Source organism: Xenopus tropicalis, chromosome 3, assembly GCF_000004195.4.
Source record: "Xenopus tropicalis strain Nigerian chromosome 3, UCB_Xtro_10.0, whole genome shotgun sequence".
NCBI lineage: Eukaryota > Metazoa > Chordata > Amphibia > Anura > Pipidae > Xenopus > Xenopus tropicalis.
The window spans coordinates 55,861,030-55,879,940 of NC_030679.2; the positions used below are offsets into that span (position 1 = coordinate 55,861,030).

Genomic DNA, 18,911 nt, shown 5'->3' on the forward strand with positions numbered 1-18,911 from the left:
GGGGAGAATGGCTATTTTGTCTTCTGGATGCTGAGCTTGAAGTTCATTGAAAGTGAAATTTCGGATTATAATTTATCTGCTAAAGTAGATATTATTGGAACGAAATGGTTAAATGGCAGATACGGTAATCTTTCAATATATTTTAAACACTATAATGAGCTAAGGTGACCCTGTACAGATTTGGGGCTCAAAGTGGGGTTTGAACATAAAAGGAAGCACTTGTTTCAACTTGCTGTGATCTGCTAATAAACAGGATAGATCCCTGTACAGAATGTTGGCATTTTCTAAATACTGTAAATAGAAAAGAATACATGTGTTGCCATAAACCTTCAGCAAGCATCACAATATTCCCTCAGAACCATTCATGAACATACATTAACTGCTTCTCATGGGGATATTCCCATTAGGCCCATGGATCACGAGTGCTGATGCTCTTCCATTTTCTGATGCACCCCAAAACTTGGCTGAGCTGACAACTGACCAAGATCCCCTACAGTCTCTCTAAATAGATACCGTGCAATACCAAAAATACAAAGTAGTTCTAGCAAACAGCTTCATGCAATAAAAAGGTAGGCCTCTTTCTAATTCTTAGTGCAATATTCCAAATCACCACCTCCACACAGTTGTCTTAATTCTGCAAAATACAGAGCAGCATGAGTCTGTCAGCCTCAGTCTATCAGCCTTTCATGTTTACTAGTCACAACTAAGTACCTACATGCCTCCAAATAGAGCTCAGTACAAAGACAACAGCCTTCAGTAAAACCTACAAACCTTGCACCCTGCCTTGTACAGGTATGGGACCTGTTATCCAGAATACTCGTAAGCTGGGGTTTTCTGGAGAAGGGAATTTTCCGTAATTTGGCTCTCCATACCTTAAGTCTGCTAAAAGATTATTAAAACATTAAATAAACCCAATAGGATTGTCTTTGCCTCTAATAAGGATAAATTATATCTTAGTTAGGATCAAGTACTGATTTATTAATACAGAGATAAAGGAAATCATTTTTTAAAATTTCAAATGTTTAATTAAAATGGTTTCTATGGGCGATGGCCTTCCAATAATTTGGATCTTTGTGGATAACGGGTCTCTGGATAATACATCCCATGCCTGTATCATATCTGGATCAGGTTTCGAGCAGGCATTAGCTTTAACGTGCCTCACTGTGCCGTTCTTTCTGCAGAAGATGAACTGAACCAGTTTTATTGTTCTGTAGAAAATACAGTTCTAAAAATGATGATCATTGTACACATACTGAATAACACAGGATTAAGACAATCTTCCAAATCTACTAATAAAATACTAACAGCATTCAACTCTCACACGTGAAGCTACTAAAGTGGTTTAGCATTTCGCATGAGCCAGTATGTAAAATTAATATTCGTGTTTACTATTGTCAGTTAAAATGCTGACGAGAACAAACAGGGACAGTGTGAAGCCTATATGAAAAATGAACAGTAGTTTCAAAAGGAAGAACAATTTGCTCAGAGTTGCATTTGCAGACCCATGAAATATTCCAAACATGGCTCTTGGGGTTACAATGCAGCAGTATCTTTAGCTCTTGTTCAGTTTTAACATAAAGAGCAACAGTCCACTAACTTTTGAGCAGGAGTTGTCTATTTAAAGTGACAGTGACACATTCCTTGACTCCCACCCCCCCCCTTTAGCCCCACATGTGCACAAGACTTGCTGGTCATCGGCACGTTCAGTCCAAACTTTACCTTCTTCCCTCCACAGCCGTGAACTTACTAAACCCCACTTCCACCTACTGTAGCCTCTATTTATAGGCGCATACCAGCTTCATCCCACCCTCTTTATGACATCAGAGATGTCGTGGGTTGGCGTGGGTCTATAAACAGAGGTAGATACAGGTTTGACACAGGTTAGGGTCAGCTTTTTGTCGGCCCACACATCACTATTGCCCAACCACCAAGGATATTACTGCTGCAGCAGCGATCACTGAAAAGGTGTTGTAGATTAATAGACAAAAATAACTGGGATTGGCTACAGGTAAGGGAAGGTGTTAGTTTAACAGGTTACATTAGTGCTAGCAAGCATCCGGAAGAAACACACTCGTGTATAAATCTGGATGTATCAGTGTCACTTTAAAAGGCCAATAACATAGTTTCATCCTAGCCGCAATGATGGTACCTGCTTAAACGATGCTTTCACTTCCCATGGCTGGGACACTGAGCAAATACAGCTGCAGGATTCATTTTGGGCTTTCATTTTATTACAAACAAAAGGCCTTCTTCCAGCTCTGTTTGGTGCTATATAACAGTTCTAAGAATATCTCAATAGGGTTTAGCTTCTAGGAAGGTGAACGTTTTTGTACAGCTTTGTGCAGCAGTGGAGGCAAGGGCTTAGGTCACACAGGGAGTTTAGTGAACAGCATTTTCTCATTGTGTTTTGTACAGCAAATAGACTATTAGGATCCTACAGGAAAGAATGGATCTTGTGTTAGAATACAGATATTCTCCATGTGTGACACAAGCCACAAGGAGAACAACAACCAAAATACAAGAGCGGGGCACAATGGCAATAGGAAAGGAACAATAGAAACAGTGGCAAGTCGCTGCCCCTAATAAAAGAAAGGTATAAACCATGAGAGCCAGATTATTATTCCCACCGAACCCAAATATTAGTAAACTATTGGACTGATTTCCTGGTATACTCTGAAATTATGTATAAAAATACGCAGTTGCCTCTTTGTTAGCCTACTATTTACAGGCAGCCAAACCAAACAAACTAAAAACACATTTAAAAAATCTTGACTGAAAGCTAAAGGCAGGATAAAGACCATCAACTGGCCTCATGTTGTCATGAAAAATACAATTATCTGACTTTGTATCAATAAAATATTTCCAAAGGTATACTGTGGTGCCAAAGGTTACAATCAATCTTCATCCAAAGAAATAAGTACTTTGAGTGCTTTATGAAGTGCATTAACAAAAATACTATGTGTAATTTGCAGGTATCTATTGAGGGAGTGGCTCCTATCCTTGCAGGTCACCAAAACATGTATCACAAACACGCACAGCTTTTTTGGAGGAGGGCGTTAAGGCATTCTTCGAGGAACATTCATGACAGAAGATATTTCCACACTGTCTACAGTGGTGCTGCAAATGAAAAGACAAAATAAGATTAGATTTACTGCAACTCAATGTGACATTTTTATGCTAAAAGGATAAAGTCCATAACCCAGCCAGCAGTAGGCTCTGAGTGCCGGATAAAAAATTCTGGCAATCAGTGCAAAAGGCAGTGCCAGCAAAGGTCCCCAGGCAGGCTCTGTATCCTGCCACTCTCTACCTTGTGTGGCTAAAATATGCGCATGACTAACACAGCGCTGGATCCAAAGGCCTGCAATCTAAAATGGAATGGAAAGCAGAATGCAGCATTGCAAAGAAATAGCTGGGCTGCTATGTACTCTTTTGCCAAGCTGGGACACACTCGGTAAACTCATGAAAAGTGCACATAGCTTTGAACATATCTGAAATATAGTAGCTATCATTTCACATACCCTTCTTATTGTTACAGAAAATCCTCTGCCACATGACATGCAGTTCTGCACTTCGTGGTCCTCTGTCCACTTCCTACTGAGTGCTTGGTTGTGCTTTATCTGGATATGGATAAAATATGGATTGTCATTTTAACATTCATATTCCTGTGTTATATACTAATGCGAGCTAACAGCAGGGAAAAGAGATCAGGTTTCCATCAAGTGAGTGAGTGCCATCAGAGACACAAAAGAGGAAAGGTTGACAATGATGATTCCATTTAGTACACTGGTTTAGGGTACTGTGGTCTATCACATGAAAACTAGCCAGTATGTCCGCCATGACATCTCCAGAGAACACCTTCCAACCTGCCAATGGCTAGTCTTCTGAGACCTGCAACATCCCTCTGCATAGCATGCACTAATCAAACAGAGTGCACTACTAAGACTTTATTATGAAGTATAATCCTGCCAATAACAATAATAATATACATTTTATTTGCTGCTAACACAACCTCTACTCTGATTTTCCCAATATGCCAATATAATAAAGCAGAGCCTCAGTAGCAGTATACAATTTGCAAGACATACCTGTAGTGATTGGTTTTCCCTGCCAAGTTCCTCCATTGCATAAGAAGATTCATCTACTTTTTTCCGCAGTTCGAAAATTTTGGCTTGGAGCTTTTCAATTTCACCCTCACTTTTAAGACACCTGGAATTAAAAACACATAATGAAATTAAAAACATTTAGGGTGACAGAACAATGAATGTGGTGAAATTTTGCTGAGTGCATTTGTGTTATGTAAAAAAATACACACCTTTAATAGTTTTAAGATTACCTTAATATGATTACAATTTCAAAAAATAATTTTGGTTCCTGTAGAATTATCAGCAGTGGCAGTTTAATGAAGCTCTACTATTATTGAGATATGTTCTCTTTCAGCTACCCATGCTTAATTTCATGTTTATAGGAGTTCTCAGAATGTCTCACACACACGTCTTTCCCTTCGTTAGACATGGATGAAATTGGAGGTAAATTTTAAATTTACTGGTAAGTATTGCAGTGACAAAGAATATACTTAGGTAAGGCCTTTCTGCTACCTTGATTTTTTTTTTCTTCCTATTGTTACATTTTAGACAACATCCTGGAAATCCAAAAGAAAAATAGATTCCGGTTAAGATTTTCTACATTGCATATGACTAGTGCACAAGTGAAGCAAAGCACCTTACATAAACAATTATGTGGTGCCACCTTGTGGTAAAATGTAAAAATGCAACCACATAATACATCAAGAGGGATTTTAGTCTTACTGCTATATACAGGTACAGTGTTCTGTGCTGTCAAACCCCTCTGTACTTTATGACATTTTTGGTAGTATATGCCAAGGGTGAATCACCCTCAATAAAAGGCAATCATGAAAGTGTTAAGCTCACTCATAACCCCACGTTTTAGCATAATTTGTTTCCAAAGCATTATTTCTTCTTTAAACAGGTAATCTGGTCCCTTCAAATAACGAGCCACCACAGCTATTGGGATTATTTGAGATTAGAGCTCAGGGACTGATATAACATATGTATAGGAAATACATTTTTCTAATCTTCTTCTCAAATGTTTGTTACTGACTCCAGTAGCCACAAAACTATTTCTCTGTAAGGCTTCAGTTTGATTATTTTGTATTGCTTATTAGCATGCAGGCCTTCCACTGACACTGCCTATTTTGTAGGGCAATTTGGACCACCCCTAACAGACCCACCTTTCTAACAAAGCACGTCTGTCGTCCTGATTGTTTTGGACTGTTGCTTCTAATACTGCAATCTCTCCCCGCAGGTCGTCTGTTTGCTTCTCCAGCTCACCGACCCTACGTTGGCTGCTCTGCCATTCCTTCTTTAACGTTGCCAGGTTCTCATTTAAAGCTGTAATCTGCATGTTTAGCTTTGACTCATTCTCCTCATGTTTCTTCTTTTGTTCTTCTTTTTCTTTTGCTTCTGCAGACTTATAATGTCAATGAAAAGATATAAAGAAAGGTACATTGGGTAGAATATGCTATGAGTGGATAAATAGAATAAATAAGAAATAAATAAATTACCATTTCTTTGCCATAAATTTAACAATCATCTATATTAATTAGTGCACCAGTACAGTACAGTTCTACTGGTTCAGCAAAGAAATAACAAACCCTGCAAATACTTATTTTACAATTCTTGTCTTTCTTGGACAGGGAAAGATGCTAAAAGAATTAAATAAACACATGGCTTACACATGCAAACCCTAACCATATGCTTGCATGTGTGCCGACTTTCTGCTTATACAAGCAATGGAAGTGTATGGAAATGCAATGTAAGAAGCATTATGTGCTTGATATTTCCCATACGTGTTATATCAAAATTAAGGATCCTTAATGGCCACTCAAAAAGGGGGCCAAAATAAATGGGACACAGGCCCCAGATTTAAAGGGCAAATCAAACAAAATCACACTTCACAGCAAATTTAAAGAAAAATCAATTTTTTTTTTCAAAAATCCATATTAAAAATATACAAAAGTGTATGTAGATAAAAAATCCAAAAGATCTCTCCTTGCTAAAAGACTAAGTAGATCACCCCGTCACACTTTCTCAATGCCTTGGACTGAAAAGAAGCTTGTATCACTCCTATTGCAAAATGCCAAATGTCTTGTTATATTACTCTTATCTACTCGAGACACTTCATTGTATTATATATTTTTCACTGATGGGTCTTGTTGTACGTAGAGTTATGGCTGGGGGTAAACTCGACGTGTCCTCGCTATACTCTTCCATCCCACATGAACAGGGTCTTCTTGCAGTTCAGTACCATTTAGAAAAATATAGTAATTATTCGGATGCACTGATACAATTTCTTTTAAAGGCCATTCGTTTTCTATTGGAACACAACTATTTCATCTTTGATGCCTGCTTTTATCTGCAGAGTTGTGGTACAGTGATGGGGGAAGAATTTGCCTCCTTGTATACCAACCTCTATATGGGTTGATGTGGAGACCCACATCTCTGCAGCTATTAGAGGGAATCTTAAGATGTGTTTACGGTACATTGATGATCTATTGTGCATTTGGGGTGGATGTCAGGAAGTATTTGAGACTTTTGTATGAGATATCAATATCAATAATCTAAATTTAAGGTTCGCCAGTCTATACAATAGGGAGAGAATAGAATTTTTGGATGTAGTATTTATGGCAGTTAGCAAGGAGATTCACACCGCAATTTTTCGGAAGCCATGTAGTGGCAATATGTCCTGCGTGCATCTTCATGCCATCCAAAGAGCCTGATAGAGACCTGTTGGCCAGTTCCTGAGGTTACGCAGGAACTGCTCAACAGTAAAAAACCTTCTATGATCAAGCTAGTGAGATGGGTAGGAGATTTATAGAACGAGGTTACAAACAACAGGTGGTAGTAATGGCTTACCAGAGAGCCCTGAATGTGGAGAGAAAGGAGCTATTAGCCCAGGTAGGTGAGAAAAATCAAGGTAAGAAATGGGCAGATAAAATTCCATTTGATATAGTAAACAATATTATAAGATTCTTAATATTCTTAAAAGATATTTGCCTATTTTGTATGCGGATAATTTTTTCAGTGTACTCAATCAGGGAATTAGTGCTATTCCTAAGCGAGCACATACACTTAAGGATTTACTGTCATCAAGTTTGTTTACTGATCTGGCGTACGAGAATAGTCGAAATTTTCGTCATACTTCAGGGAATTATAAATGTGGCAGTCGTAGGTGTGTAACTTGCCAACATACTTAAGTCTCTAAAGAATTTAAATCAACTGTTACAAATAAGAGCTTTAAGATCAGAGATTATATTAATTGTAATATACAGTCATCTACCTAGTTACTCGTTTAAAGTGCCAGAAGCAATATGTGGGATGTACTAATAGACCACTGAAGGAAAGGATAAGGGAACATTTAAGTCAGATAAAAATTCCCTTAGCAATAGAGAAGAGTAATATAACAAGACATTTTGCATTATGCAATAGGAATGATACAAACTTTTTAGTCCAAGGCATTGAGAAAGTAAGACTTAGGGGCTGATTTACTAACCCACGAATCCGACCCGAATTGGAAAAGTTCCGACTTGAAAACGAACATTTTGCGACTTTTTCGTATGTTTTGCGATTTTTTCGGATTCTGTACGAATTTTTCGTTACCAATACGATTTTTGCGTAAAAACGCGAGTTTTTCGTATCCATTACAAAAGTTGCGTAAAAAGTTGCGCATTTTGCGTAGCGTTAAAACTTACGCGAAAAATGCGCAACTTTTCGCGTAAGTTTTAACGCTACGCAAAATGCGCAACTTTTTACGCAACTTTCGTAAAGGATAGGAAAACTCGCGTTTTTACGCAAAAATCGTATTGGATCCGAAAAATTCGTAAAGAATCCGAAAAAATCGCAAAACATACGAAAAAATCGCAAAGTACCGATCATTACGAAAAAAACGCAATCGGACTCCATTCGACCCGTTCGTGGGTAAGTAAATCAGCCCCTTAGTCTTTTAGCAAGGAGAGGGGTATTTTGGATTTTTTATCTACGTACGCATTTACCTTTAGGTCTTAACTATGAGTCTGAATAATGTATTGTTTATATAATTGAAATAAAACCACACTTGCACAATAGGGCTATATATATTTTAACAACTATTTGCAATGATACTGTAAGGCATAGTATAGATATGTTTTCTTGAAATTGATTTTTTCTTTCCTTTGATAAACTTGGAATGTATGATTGAATTTTATCAAATGATTATGCTATTTAAGTTTTTACTTTTTGGGACTTTGACTTAGTATATATTTTTTACTGACATAGTACTATACAGAACCCTACTAATGTGTTTTAATAAAAAGTTAAAAACCCTGTCAATATATTTGTAAAATTTTTGATATGCAGGGAGTGGTGTCTTTCTTTACATAATAATGTTTTTAATGATGGGTGGGGCAACTTTATGATTAAATATGCGCTTTAGAACCCATGGGGTCACAACTGCCTATGACTAAGTACCGGTAGGGTACGAAATGCGTAAGGCGGCACTTTGTGGTGTTTGTATATTTTTAATATGAATTTTTGAATGAAATGTGATTTTTCTTGATATTTCCCAGTTCATGAAAAACAATTGGGAAGGGAAGCGGTCTATTACAGTTGATGTACGGTTTGTGATTCCTCAGTTCCAGAGGATTCTGTCAATCAAATACAAGCGCAAACTGCTCTTACCAATTTCTCTCTCATCTCCGTGCTATGTTTTTTCCAGTCCTCTTGCTTTTTCTTGATGTCCTCCTTCAGAGCCTGTTGGCTATTCTTTTCCTGTTGTAGAACTGAAGCTGAGCTGTCAAGTTTGGCCTGCAACTCCAGCTTCTGCTGGATTAGTAGCTGTTTGGCATCCTCAAAACTGCTGGTTTTCTGTTGGCAATGACAAACAATGAACTGTAAATACTAACTGTAAAGAATTCTAAAGAACTGTCCTCAAAATATAGAAAGCAATGCATAAGAGGTCTGCAATGCATTTTGTTGGGCACAAACCAGTTTACTTAATTTTAAGCAACTGGTAATTACCTTTTGGCATTCATCTTTGATGCTCTTTAGTTCTTCTCTAGTCTGGATTAATTCTCCCTTAAGCTTCTCATTTAAGGAGTTTAGATTAGTTACTTTCAGTTTTTCATCACTTATGTCCTTCTCTATTAAGACCTGAAAAAAACAAATTGTAGCAAACATATATGAAAACAAACCAAGTGAACAAAAACCTTAACTCACCTACACTTAATCACGTGGTTTGCGACTGTCCTCTTGCTGAAAAGAGTTCTGTAGTAGTCCAATAGCAAATTAAATCTACTCCAGGGGTCCCCAATCCTTTTTACCAGTGAGTCACTTTTAAATGTAAAAAGAGTTGGAGAGCAAACACAAGAATGAAGTCCTGGGGGTCCCAAATAACAGCTATAATTGGCTATTTGGTAGCCCCTATAGGGACTTGCAGCCTACAGGAGGCTCTGTATGGCAGTACGCATGTTTTTTATGCAACCAAAACTTGCCTCCAGAAATTCATAAATAAGCAAATGATTTGAGGCCACTGGGAGCAACATCCAAGGGGTTGGGGAGCAACATGTTGCTCATGAGCCCCTGGTTGGGGATCACTGATCTACTCAGAACTGTACTCTAGTTGACGTCACACAATTCCTGAATGCTATGCTGCTATTTTTTTGTGCCAGGACCCTAGCACTTGCAATGCTATTAAAGGAGAAGGAAAGGATAATAAAGAGTTAATCTCAAATTGCAGGCATACCTTCAGTTCTTCTCAATAGTGCCCTTAAGTCTCCCCATATTTCTCCCATTCAGATGATCAAAAGCCTCATAGGAAATAAAAACGCTGAGCTGTGTAAAGAAAGTTCCCACAATGCCTCGCTCCTGTACCCAGACCGGTGTACAAGCTCAGTTTGTAAGACTATGAGGAAGCTTCCTGCTGATTGGCTCAGATCCACATTCCTAAGGGGGCGGAGTAAGTTCTTAGCATTCTTGAGGGAGGGGGAGAAGGAGAGGGGAGAGAGCTGTGTGTCTCTGGCACAGGGAAACAGAGACAACAAATCTTTTGACAGAGGACTCGTTTGTGCAGCGTTTCTGTGAGTGCTTATGGCTGTATTTACATAGACCTTTCTGATAAAGTTACTTAGTTTTTATCTTTCCTTCTCCTTTAATGAGATAAATAGGGTGAATAATCTTGACACGTTGACAGCATCTGATCCTAATCAGCTACAGCAAGAAGGTAGATCCCAATATTGCAATTACTTACTGCATGGTACTAACAAAGAAAGTGAAAGAACATAAAAGAGTGAAAACAAATCCAGCATGTACATTGTATGTTTAATGCACAATGAACTTGGCACAATGTACAACCGCAGTCATTGTGTTTTAGGTATCTGGTTTATTTACTATAATGCTTAAGTTTATTGGCATTAGTAATAAATGCTATGTATGCTACCATTCCCCAGCTGTGTCCTTTCTAGCATTCAGAGTAGTTGTTTTGTCCAAACGTAATCAAAAAAATCTTGCGTGATTACTACGTAGTCAGTTGCTGTGTTGTTTTAGGGTTACATATATTCTTTACCATAACTTAATTCAAATACTTTAGAGCTAATGTACTAATAATAGGTAAGGCTAATGCCACATGTGGGCTTATCTCAGCCTACGGAAAAGTACAATAGTTCCAACCATTGTGTCGGCCCGAGTGTACTCCCTGAAGTGTACTACACTGAAGAAAGCTAATGTCAGCGCTGGGGCTGATTAGCCTGCGCTTTTCCACCAGCCAGGATTAGCCCCTGTGTGGCATTAGCCTAAACATGCATATATGCATTAAGCTAAAGCAACCAATCAGCAATTAGCTTTGATTAGGTACTGTAGTCAAGTAAATCTCAAGTAAATGGCTACTATGGGTTAATGAACCCTTGCAGACTTTCACAGTTCTGATAAAGGGGTGTTTTTAAGTTGTAATGAGTTGTATGGTTATCCTTAAAAATTATCTGAGCAAAAGATCCCCGTTTAGCTTAAGTGACTGGGAGAATGTTACTGACAAATTCTTCATTTATGATGTGGGGGTTTTCTTGAAGTTTATAAGATCATTTTTGTATAAAGACTTTGGGATACTGAATAGTATTGTGATTAACTGATTATGTTCACAGCGCTCAAAATGGCACACTTTCTCTTCCACTCTAGAATATTCAAGATGAAGCACAGCATGAGAAACAGTTTGCTGAGAAACTGTTTTGGCAAGCGGAGGGACACCTACATTAATCAGGAGGAGACATTTCTTTGCCATTTGTGTAGGTATTCAGCGTTAATAGAAAACCACTAATTAGAGGAGACAGAGCAAAGGTAAATGGTTATTTCTCTGACTACAGATGGCTACAAAGTGCTTTCCTAGTGAAGGCTTAAGGAAACTAAGTACCAAACTCTGCATGAACAGAGCATATTAAGAAGATGATAGCACTAGTGGGGAAAGCAGTAAAAGCATAACACCAAAAAAGAGCCTGCAAGGACATTGCAGTAATACTCATAATAATACTGAACAGGGATACCCGACTATAAATAAAAATGATATGTTCTTACTGGGTCAGTTCTTACTGGGATGGGTCAGTACTACAAATAAAATCAATGAATGTGCTGATGGTGGCTTTACAATGGGGGAAGCATGCCAATAAAATCAGATAACCACATTAACAAACAGAAACAAAAATACACACAAATAAAATATTTTGCAACACAAAAACCATCCACTGGAGCAGGAAATGGTTTCACTGTTGCTATGCTTTTAATAGTTTTTTAATAGGATTTGTGAGCCACCATGTTTTTCACTGGTTACCAGAAGTGATGGGACCCTGCTGTGACCATAGTTGTTTCTGTTAAGAGCTTATGGAGGATGAGCAGAGAAAGAAAAAGAACAGGCACATGTAAGTGTGAGGAGTAATAGTAAGTCATCCTAAACACATCATCACAGTACGGTCATATAAAAATCATGAACATGTTTGAGTTATTTGAGTGTATAAAATTGCCTAACAAACAGCAGAAAAGCAGAACAGGAAACAAACCTTCTGCTCCTGCAGTTCCTGCAGTATTTTTTCCCGTTCCTTCAGCAAGTTCTTATTTTTAGCTATATCCTGCTCCAAGGTCCCTCTCACAGCAGTTAGTTCTTGTATAAGCTTTTTGTGGCCATTGACTTCATTCCTGTTTGTTTTTAGCTCTTCCTGTGCAAGAATAAGCTTTTCCTCTGTATTCTGGTAACAAACAAACACCTTCATTATTCCCAAGACTGATGTTATATCCTAAATCACTGTACTTGTAAAAAAAATTAATACAAAAAAGGAAAGCAAAAGATGGGCAATTCCTGCAATGTTCAGAACAACATCTTTTCTGATGTCAGTGTAATCATGCATATTATTGTTCTTGTAATCACCCTTAAAATAGAATAGGCACATTTGGCCTTCTGAAGAACTACAGGCATCACACTGAAACCTCCCTTGGTTTCTAATAATAATAATAATAATAATAATAAAAAGAATAGAGAAGAATTAAAGGAGAACAAAAGTAAAAAAAAAAGAATGCTAGAAAATATGTATTGAACTAATTTCCCAATGTCAAATATTAAAGAATGAAGAAAAAGATGCAATATAAAGGAACACCTGTTTGGGGAGTGTATCTGTGTAAAATGTCCTTGATAATGTACTTTCTACCATTTTTTTTCCTAACAGTTCCCAGAATGTCAGTTTCTGAGCATGTGGAAACCCTAAGGCCAACTACACTGTTTTGCAACAGATATAAAAGTAGACATAATTTGGTCACATTGAACAAAATCCCATGTATATTTCTTGAAACAAAACATAAAAAATATAAGTGCTACGTCAGAGTCCTACTTTCAGATCCTGCCGTATTGCAGATACTTCTGACTCTTTCCCGTACATATCTGACTGAAGGCTATTCACTTTCTCCTGAAGGAGTTTGTGGGACTTCTGCAGATCAGACACTTTTCCTTTCTCAGTTTCCAGTTCACTGGTTAATCCTTTCACTTGCTGCTGTAATTTTCCTTCTTGTTCTGCCTATAAAGCAAAAATAGTGCAATAGTGAAAAAGGTTCAGGTTGTGCAAAGTCAAGATTAAAGGGAAACTCCACTCAAATGTGAAAATTCTAATGATATTCCCAATATGATTGAAAGTTATGGTAATTATAAATGCAATTACTAGTGTCCCTTTCTATCTTTTGCACTGCCCCTCCTGACTCTTGAAGCCAGCTCTCCTTCAGTCAAGACTCCAGATCCCACAATGCCGTGCATTTTCTGTGAATTACAGATTTGTGAAAAATCAAGGCAAGGCATTCTGGGAACTTGAATCTTGGTTGGTGGAAAGCTGAATTTTGCTAAACTGGTTTAACAGTCAAGACCACCTGTGCAGAGAATATAAGTATAAATGTATTTAACAGGCGTTACTTGATGTATACAACCTCTAAGGCCCCACTCTAGCAAGACAGCAGACTGTCAAGTAATTCGATTGTAGCATATATCCTGGGTGATCTAGCCAAACCTATGGATAACCGAAACTGCAGCAATCTAATGATTCACCCCATAAGCTAAAAGACGGTTTAATAAATTAGATAAAGAAATAATGACTGTATATATTGTGTTGTCATTTAGCATGCTAACTCAGCCAGTACCACAAGGGTACAGAATCATTACATCAAGATCTCTGGCTACACAGCAGGAAAGTTATTTGAGTTCTGCATTTACCTTTTGTGCTAACTGAGTGGTCATGGCTTCAATCTCAGATTTGTGTTGCACTTTCTCCTGATCTGAAGTTTCATGCATCTTTTTCAGTTCTGTCTGGAGCTCCTGCTCAGCTTTCTCCTTTTCTTTGATAGCACTGTGCAGCTTTGCAACGTAGCCACGGGCTTTATCCAACTCAGCCTTTGTCTGGGTGGATTCCTTTTCAAGGAACAAATGAATATATTTTTACCTGTATTTTCATAAACTCCACATAGAAATGTACAAGTTGCTGCAATGGAAATATGCGGTATGGGACAAACTGCTACTGTTTTCGCCGGGTTGATTAGTTGCGAACAGATTTTTAAAAATTGCGGTGACTAATCACTCCATCTGTCTTTACCCCAAAGAGATCAGTGTAAAGGTGGATTAATAACAATAAATCTCTCACTGGTTGCTGTGAGTCACTGAAAAGAGGCATTTATTCATTCAGTGCTAGTAAATGAACGCCCTGCACATGCTATAAATGGAACACTACAGTGTTCAGTTAGGGAATCCCAAAATGCAGGCAATCAAGACACTTATTCAAACACTATAAGAAATTATTTCTGGAAAACTGCAATAATATTATATATCCCTAGTCATTCATATGAACGGTTTATAGTAAAACTATACAGATAATCTAAAAATTAAATACTGCATTGTGTTCAGCCATAATTCATAAGTCTCCTCTATACTACCACCATGGATGATCTCTCAACCTTATCACACCAGGCTTGCATGATGTCTGAAGTAAAAAATTGCAACACAAATCAACATTTTTTACAGCAAGTCTGGAGTGCTACAAGTGTCATTTTATACTCATTTTACACTCATGTGCAACAATGGAAAAATATTACAATTATAATGAAAACCACATATCGCTAACATCCTGCCCTAATCCAAGTCCCAAGGGGCCTCCTGCTGGAACTTAATGGTCAACATGGCTCTCTATGAGAAGGGAAATAAGAGCTATCCAAAGAACTATCCACCAGGAGGGAGAGAAAAAACACAAACCATATATTGTTACCTGCTCAAAATTATAAAAGGTAAAGAAAAATGATTTACCTCCTGCTTATTTTCCAGCATAGACTTGAGCTCATTCACCTCCTTTGCAGTTGCATCCACCTGTCTTTGTAGATTCAATTTCACTTCTTCCTGTGACTTCTCCTAATAAAGGAAGTGGCAAGTTTGTTATATTATTAGTTTGGTTATGAAGCAAGTTCCTTTTTTTATATTTTAGCACAAGAAGAGAAAGTTAAGGATTACAGTTTCCATAGCACCCCCCCTGCCCCCCCACTCAGACAGGCCCTTTCCCATTCATGAGCCAATAGCTGCCACCTTGGTCTTGCTTTAGCAACACTAAAATTTCCTGTCACCACATTTTGCTGTGCAGTTTCATAAACTTTCTGCATATCCACCTCTCACTTGCAGTCCCTGCATTAGGCAGAGCATTGCACATGCTTTTCTATGTATTGACAGGTGATTTGGGAAATCTGGCAGTCATCACGGTTGGTGACAAAACGTTCAAAAAACCTTACCATAGAATATAAGTATAATTGCTCGAAAATGCCTACTGCCTCATTTTCAAGCCATACCATGAATGATCAGGCAGGGACTAAAGAATTACAGTTATATTCTATGGCAAATGTACTGGACCTTTAATAAACTAGAGAGTGCATATGTACAACCCCTGTTTTCAGCTATAACCTAATTAACTCACCATGTTTTCAACTGTTTTCTTTCCTTTCAGTTTTTCTTTTTCCAGTTGATCTCTTGATTCCTGTAAAGATTTGCTGCTCTCAGATAATTTCTTCTTGGTCTCTGCAAGATCTTTTTGCAAAGCGTCTCTCTCCAGTTTGGTTTTCTCTAGGCTTGTCACGGCATCTTGCATTTTGCCTGATATTTTCTCCAGGTCTTGCTTTAACTTTTCTATATTCTCCTTCAAACTGTTCCTTTCTTGATCTTGTTTTGAAATGAATTCCTTTGACTGCTGGAGAGACTCCACTTTCTTCTGTAGTTCCAGTTTCATGCTTGATACCCTGTGGAAATATCAGGTAGCATTAGATTTAAAGGGACAGTACACACCCCTTTTCAACATTAGCTGAATAAATAGGGGTTGTCCTGAGAAAACTTTTTGCCTATTGGTTTAATTAAGAAATACCTATGGTTTCTGTTATTTCTGGCACAAAGCAAGAATATGAAGCTAATTTGACTTTAGTACTCCCTGTCACTTCCTGATCTTGAAAACTTCACAGAAGCTGATAAAACCAATTAACCGGTCCACTGATAAGCCCCTGATAATAAGCTGTTCAAAGGCTGCTGCTTAGATAAGGGAGAGGTTTGTTTAAGGGCTCTGGCACACGGGGAGATTAGTCGCCCGCGACAAAACTCCCTGTTCGCCGGGCGACTAATCTCCCCGAGTTGCCTTCCCCTGCCATCGCACCGGCGAACATGTAAGTCGCCGGCGGGATGGCACACGCGGCGGCGCGATTTCGCGCAAATCGGCGAAAAAGCCTTGCGAGTCTTTTTCGGCGATTTCGGGAAATCGCGCCGCTGCGTGTGCCATCCCGCCAGCGACTTAGATGTTACTTACTCCCCGTGTGCCAGAGCCCTAAGGGTGAAGACACACAGAGCTACTTAGTAGCAGCTACTTGTCATGGCTACTAAACACCAGAAGATACCCTGCCAAAACACACGTAGAAACCGTTATCAGCAAATGATCGGCTCTGGCACCCGAGGGAGATTAGTCGCCCGCGACAAATCTCTCTTGTTGCGGGCGACTAATCTCCCCGATATGACATCCCACCGGTGAAAATGTAAATCGCCGGTGGGATGGCATACGCGGTGCCGCGATTTGCGGAAAGCGCCGAAGTTGCCTCGAGAGGCAACTTCGGCAATCGCGCCGCCGCGTATGCCATCCCACTGGCGATTTACATTTTTGCTGGTGGGATGTCATATCGGGGAGATTAGTCGCCCGCGACAAGGGAGATTTGTCAAGGGAGTGTGCCAGAGCCCTTAGTAGCCAGGACAAGTAGCTGCTACTAATAGCTCCATGTGTCTTCACCCTTAATGCAGATGGGAAACTCTAAACAAGACCGTCACTATTTATTGAGCTGGTGGGGGCTGTTTGGGCCTTAGTTTGTTTGTAATGCCAGGTCCTAAACCTTCAGCAATTCATCGAGGATGGAAGGCAAAATGCAAAGTGAGACTGCACCCTACTTTTGACTTTTGAACCAACCCCTCAATCTTAAGGGGCAATTTGTATGCAAAACAATATGCAATGCTTGTATCAGTCGTGTCTGAAACAAAAATTGTTACACAAACAGCAAGTGACTTACAGTCCTTTCTCCTCTTCTAACTGCTTGCTCAGCTCTGCAGATTTCAATTCCATCTGAGCGCTCTGCTGCTTCTGCTGCTGCAGCTCCTGGGTTGTCTGTTCCCGGTTTGCTTTCACACTGATTAGATCTGTTTCAAGTTTCTGTTAAAAGATTAAAACATATTTGATAGTTTATACTATGATTTTCACCTTTAATTAAAACTAAACCTTACTTCACAGAGGTATATATTGCTCTTAAAGGAGAATTAAAGGCTAATAAAGAGTTAATCTCAAGCTGCAGGCATACCTTCAGTTCTCTCAATAGTGCCCTTAAGTCTCCCCATATTTCAGAAGTTCAGATGATCAGAATCCAAACAGGAAGAAAAAACGCTGAGCTGTGTAAAGAAAGTTCCCATAATGCCTCACTCCTGCACAGACACCCAGACCAAGAGAACATGCTCAGTTAGTTAGACTATGGGGCACATTCATGAAAACGCGAGTTCCATTGGATATGAAAATTTCTGAAGATCGCAAATATTAAGAATATGCTTACGAAAAAATCGTATTAGTCACAAAAATATTATATTGGCGATCCAAAAATCACTAAAGTTTGTATTGAACGATCGTAAAATGCAGAAAAACCTTTCCGACTTTGATCCTTCTGTGCATGATTTTGGAATCCTCCCATAGGAATGGTACTCTGCAGCTCCAACCTGGCTCAAGGAAAGTCACGATAATTAAGCTTGAATGAATCCGAAACTTTCGTACTCGGCACGACAATACAATTTTGTTGCGCAAATTTTGTCACATAGTACGAAAAAGTCGCGAAAAATATGAAAAAGTAGTGCAAGGTACAAAACTGTCGCAAAAAATATGCTCATTACAAAAAAAACGCATTTGGAGCATTCGTGGATTAGTAAATGTGCCCCTATGAGTCAGCTTCCTGCTGATTGGCTCAGATCCACATTCCTAAGGGGGGGAGGGAGTTCTTTGCATTCTTGAGGGAGGGGGGAGCAGGAGAGGGGAGACAGCAGAAAGCTGCGTGTCTCTGGCACATGAATTACAGACACAAGAAATCTTTTCAAAAAGAAGTCAGTGCAGCATTTCTGTGAGCACTTATGGCTGTATTTACATAGACCTTTCTGATAAAGCTTACTTAGTTTTTACCTTTCTTTCTCCTTTAAAGCATAGGCTTTGTAACGTGTCCTCATGAACCACCAAAAGTGCACACTCTGCAAAGCCACAGTGGAACAAACAGGAGCTGTATCAATACAAACTGATCACCCTGTGCTGAATTCTGAATTCTGCACGGTTGGTGGGTCCTTGTACATATAAATGGTTATAAGGTTCTACACAAAGACTAAACCATGCCATATGTGCACCAAACAAATCAGTATCATATTATAGTTTCACTCCCTTACAAACTGACTGGCATACTGCCACCTCCAAGTTTAGGGGATTTTTCTACTTCTATGTTCGTACATTTAAATAAGACTTTATCACAGGCAAATGTGGGGCTATAAACATCTGATCCAAAAACCTGACCAGGCAGGTGTTTTGGTTTTTAACATTAACCTGCAAATTGTACCCTTGTAAAAAAAAAAAAATGAAAAATATCTGTAAACGTGGAACTTCCCTAACAATATGTTAATAGCTAAGGAAAACTCCAAACTCCCATGCTTGCAACCCCCTGGCCTACACCCATATGCCCCATAAAAGGTATGAATGCTTGTTATCATATATACAATACAAATACAAACCTTTACTATAAAAAAGTAAAATGCATGCTCATAATTGTACT

General features: G+C 38.7%; 1 protein-coding gene across 3 annotated transcripts in view; it reads right to left on the minus strand.

The window, feature by feature from the left end:
• Positions 1-1,223: 1,223 nt before the first annotated feature.
• eea1 (early endosome antigen 1) overlaps positions 1,224-18,911 on the minus strand; it is a 61,355-nt gene continuing 43,667 nt past the window's right edge. For all 3 annotated transcript variants that reach the window (XM_002935315.5, XM_012959889.3, XM_004912917.4), the window contains 12 exons: positions 17,133-17,272; positions 15,515-15,833; positions 14,860-14,961; positions 13,780-13,974; positions 12,914-13,096; positions 12,092-12,277; positions 9,072-9,203; positions 8,733-8,918; positions 5,249-5,487; positions 4,086-4,206; positions 3,519-3,617; positions 1,224-3,117 (listed from right to left, as the gene is read on the minus strand). In XM_002935315.5, coding sequence (XP_002935361.2) covers positions 2,995-3,117; positions 3,519-3,617; positions 4,086-4,206; positions 5,249-5,487; positions 8,733-8,918; positions 9,072-9,203; positions 12,092-12,277; positions 12,914-13,096; positions 13,780-13,974; positions 14,860-14,961; positions 15,515-15,833; positions 17,133-17,272 — 2,025 coding nt within the window. In that variant the 3' untranslated portion in view covers positions 1,224-2,994. The remainder of the gene's footprint in view (positions 3,118-3,518; positions 3,618-4,085; positions 4,207-5,248; positions 5,488-8,732; positions 8,919-9,071; positions 9,204-12,091; positions 12,278-12,913; positions 13,097-13,779; positions 13,975-14,859; positions 14,962-15,514; positions 15,834-17,132; positions 17,273-18,911) is intronic.